At 48.1% G+C, this 3236-nt stretch overlaps 1 protein-coding gene across 1 annotated transcript; it reads right to left on the reverse strand.

The window, feature by feature from the left end:
- Positions 1-18: 18 nt before the first annotated feature.
- Positions 19-3163, reverse strand: LOC104909212 (scavenger receptor cysteine-rich domain-containing group B protein-like; the record flags this gene model as incomplete). The annotated part of the gene is made up of 2 exons (XM_010707113.3): positions 19-724; positions 2800-3163. Coding segments are annotated over 2 exons (714 nt in total), but the record flags the coding sequence as incomplete, so codon positions are not given.
- Between the last annotated feature and the right edge of the window lie 73 nt (positions 3164-3236).

Below are 3236 nucleotides of genomic sequence, written 5' to 3' on the forward strand. Positions count from 1 at the left end.
TGTGTGAAGGAAGAGAAACAGGAGAAAGAAGAATGGTGGAACTTGAGAACTTGGCCAGTTGAGGCTGTGGCTGACTTATGCAGTAATGCTCGTCACACTTCACATGCTCTTCTCTTTTACATAATAAGAAGAATAACCCAGTTATTGGGTTGGAGAGTAAGTGATATGAGAACACAATGAGATGTGTTCCCTGTGTGTACCTCTATCTCTGGTTGCAAACTGCCCCCTGGAAGCACCCCATTAAAAGGACCTACATAAGGAAAGACAGGTTGTAGTTGTCTATGGATGTAGCCACATCATTTTGAAGTCCTCTGTGTGCTTTCTTTGCAAGCACCTATTAGTGTCAAAGGGGCCCCAGGATGACCCAAGATGGCTTATTCTTTAATGCTCATAAAGGTACCTGCACACACCACACCAGCATCTTCTCCATGCCTGCAGTTATGGCTTCCCCAGGGACTGGCTTTGCATGCGGAGAGGGCAGCTTCCGTCCCTATGCAGCTGACATCATCAAGCCAGATTGGGTCAGATCCTTGCCCAAAGTGAGCCCCATGGGGAGCTGACAAGGCCTTTCCACAGCCCAGCTGCCTGCACACGACTTCTGCGTCAGCCAGGTCCCAGCCATCATCACACACAGTTCCCCAGCGCTGCCCATACAACACCTCGATTCTCCCAGAGCAGTGGGTTGATCCACCCACTAATCGGAGCGGGGCTGGTTTTGCAAAACCTGCAGAAGGGAAAAAAAAAAAGACCAGGGAAGAATCTCATGCAGAATCTGGCTTGTCTTTTCTCCATTTGTCAATGAACATGCTATTTTTCACTTTGTGGATTGTGACATGGAAAAATACTGCACGTGGGAGCAGCACAAACACTTCTTCCATCATCACAGCATGAGATGTTCAGCAGCATCACTATTCAGGCTCCCAAAGGCTCCACTGTGGGGTCAGTTCTCTTAAATGCTTTTATTAATGATCTGGATGCAAGACTCAAATGCACACCTAGTTTGCAGGCAGTACTAAACTAAGAGGAGATGTTGACTCACAGAAATCTTGACAGAGAGGTCCTGTAAAATCAGAGAGCAACCAGCAACTGCTTGAAGCATAACAAGGACAAGTATCAGACTGTGCACCTAGGAGGGGGCAGTCTTGGACATATGCAAAGACTGGAGGACAAGAGACTGGAGAGCCTCTGTATGTGGCTATGAAGTTGATACTCTAATTAGTACCTCATTACCAGAAAGGCAGTGGGCAATACACTCCTCCCCCTGTAATGATGTCCAAGCAATCATCATATTGGTAATCACTGACCCACCTGCAAATTGCTAACAAGTTATGGAATATAACTCCTCCCTCTGCTTGGCCAGACAGATGGAGTATTGGGAATCACAAGTGGGAAGAGTTAATGACCCACTACTCCACCTGGACTGCCACAAGTCGATGGGGACAGATGGGATCCACTGTCAGAGGTGATAGCCAAGCCACTCTCCACTACCTACCAGTATTCCTGGTCAGTCAGAGAGGTCCCAGAGGACTGGAGGCTTGCCAGTATGAGTCCCATCTACAAGAAGGGCTGTAAGGAGGATCTGGGGAACTACAGGCCTGTAAGCCTGACCTCAGTGACAGGAAAGTTTACGGAACAGATAAACCTTGAGTGAGATCACATGGCATGTGTGAGACAACTGTGGGACCAGGCCCAGATAGCATGGGTGGTAATGGGGCTGGCCCTGTTTAATATCTTTATTGATGAGCTGCATGAGGGGATTGAGCTCATCATGCTCGGTAAGTTTGCAAATGATACCAAGCTGGGGGGAAGTGACGATATACCTGGGGGTAGGAAGGCCCTACTGAAGGATCTGGACAGCTGGGTTGAGGTCAATGGGATGAGGTTCAACAGGACCAAGTGCCGGGTCCTGCACTTCAGCCACAGCAACCTTAGGCAACGCTACAGGCTTGGAAGGCTATGTAGAGGAAATGGACCTAGGAGTGTTGGTCTAGGCTTGGCTGAACATAACCCAGTGGGCTCGGGTGGCCAAGAAGGCCAATGACATCCTGGCTTGCATAGAAATTGCATTGCCAGCAGGAGCAGGGAAGTGATCATCCCTCTGTACTCAGCCCTTGTGATTCCATACCTCGAGTGCTGTGTTGGGCCTCTCACTACAAGGAAGACACTGAGGCCCCAGGGCATTTCCAGAGAAGGGCAGTAAAGCTGTGAGGGGTCTGAAGGACAAACCTCACGGGGAGCCATTGAGAGAGCTGTGATTGTTTAGTCTGGAGAAGAGGAGGCTCAGGGGAGACCTTATCACTCTCTACAACTCCCCGAAAGGAGGTTGTGGTGAGGAGGGCATCAGCCTCTTCTCCCATGTAAGGAGTGATCGGAAAAAAGGGAATGGCCTCAAGCTGTGCTAGCAGAGGTTCAGATTAGATATTAGGAAAAATGTCTTCTCTGAAAGACTGGTTAGGTGATAGAACAGGCTGCCCAGGGAGGTGGTGGAATCAGCGTCCCTGGAGATATATTTCATAACATTTAGATGTTGTACTGAGGGACATGGCTTAGTAGGAAATATTGATGGTAGGTGGATGGTTGAAATGGATGATTTTGAAGGTCTTTTTTAACCCTGGTGATTCTATGATTCTGATTTCATAAATCGTGTAGGGAAAATATTGGTTATGGTTGTCTTCAAGAAGCTGGGAGTCTAAAAATAATTCCTGCACCAACACTGCTTTTCTCCAAAGGGAACAGAGCTCCCTACAGCATCTCCAGCATTATCCTAAACTCACTTGTGTCGTGCAGGATGAGAGTTACCTGAGCATACAACACCAGCATCTTCTCCATGCCCACAGTTATGTTTTCCCCAAGGTTTTGCAGTGCATTCAGACAGGGCAGCTTCGGTTCCTTTACACATAACATCATCAAGCCAAATGGGGTCAGATCCTCTGCCAAAATAAGCTGAGGAAGCAGCAGACAGGGCTGTCCCACAGCCCAGCTGACGGCACACAACTTCAGCATCAAGTAGATCCCAGTTGTCGTCACAGACCGTTCCCCATTGCTGGCCATAAAGCACCTCCACTCTCCCAGAGCAGTGATTTGTACCATTCACTAATCGCAGTTGAGCAGCTTCACTATTTCCTGCGTTAAAAAGTAACAAACAGCACCAAAAAAAAATCAATCAACCACCACCATCAAAAAACAGGATCAGGGTTTGCACAAGGAAAGAGCCCGTAGGGAATGAAGGAAAGAAA

The sequence above is a fragment of the Meleagris gallopavo genome, chromosome 1, assembly GCF_000146605.3.
Source record: "Meleagris gallopavo isolate NT-WF06-2002-E0010 breed Aviagen turkey brand Nicholas breeding stock chromosome 1, Turkey_5.1, whole genome shotgun sequence".
Taxonomy (NCBI): Eukaryota; Metazoa; Chordata; class Aves; order Galliformes; family Phasianidae; genus Meleagris; species Meleagris gallopavo.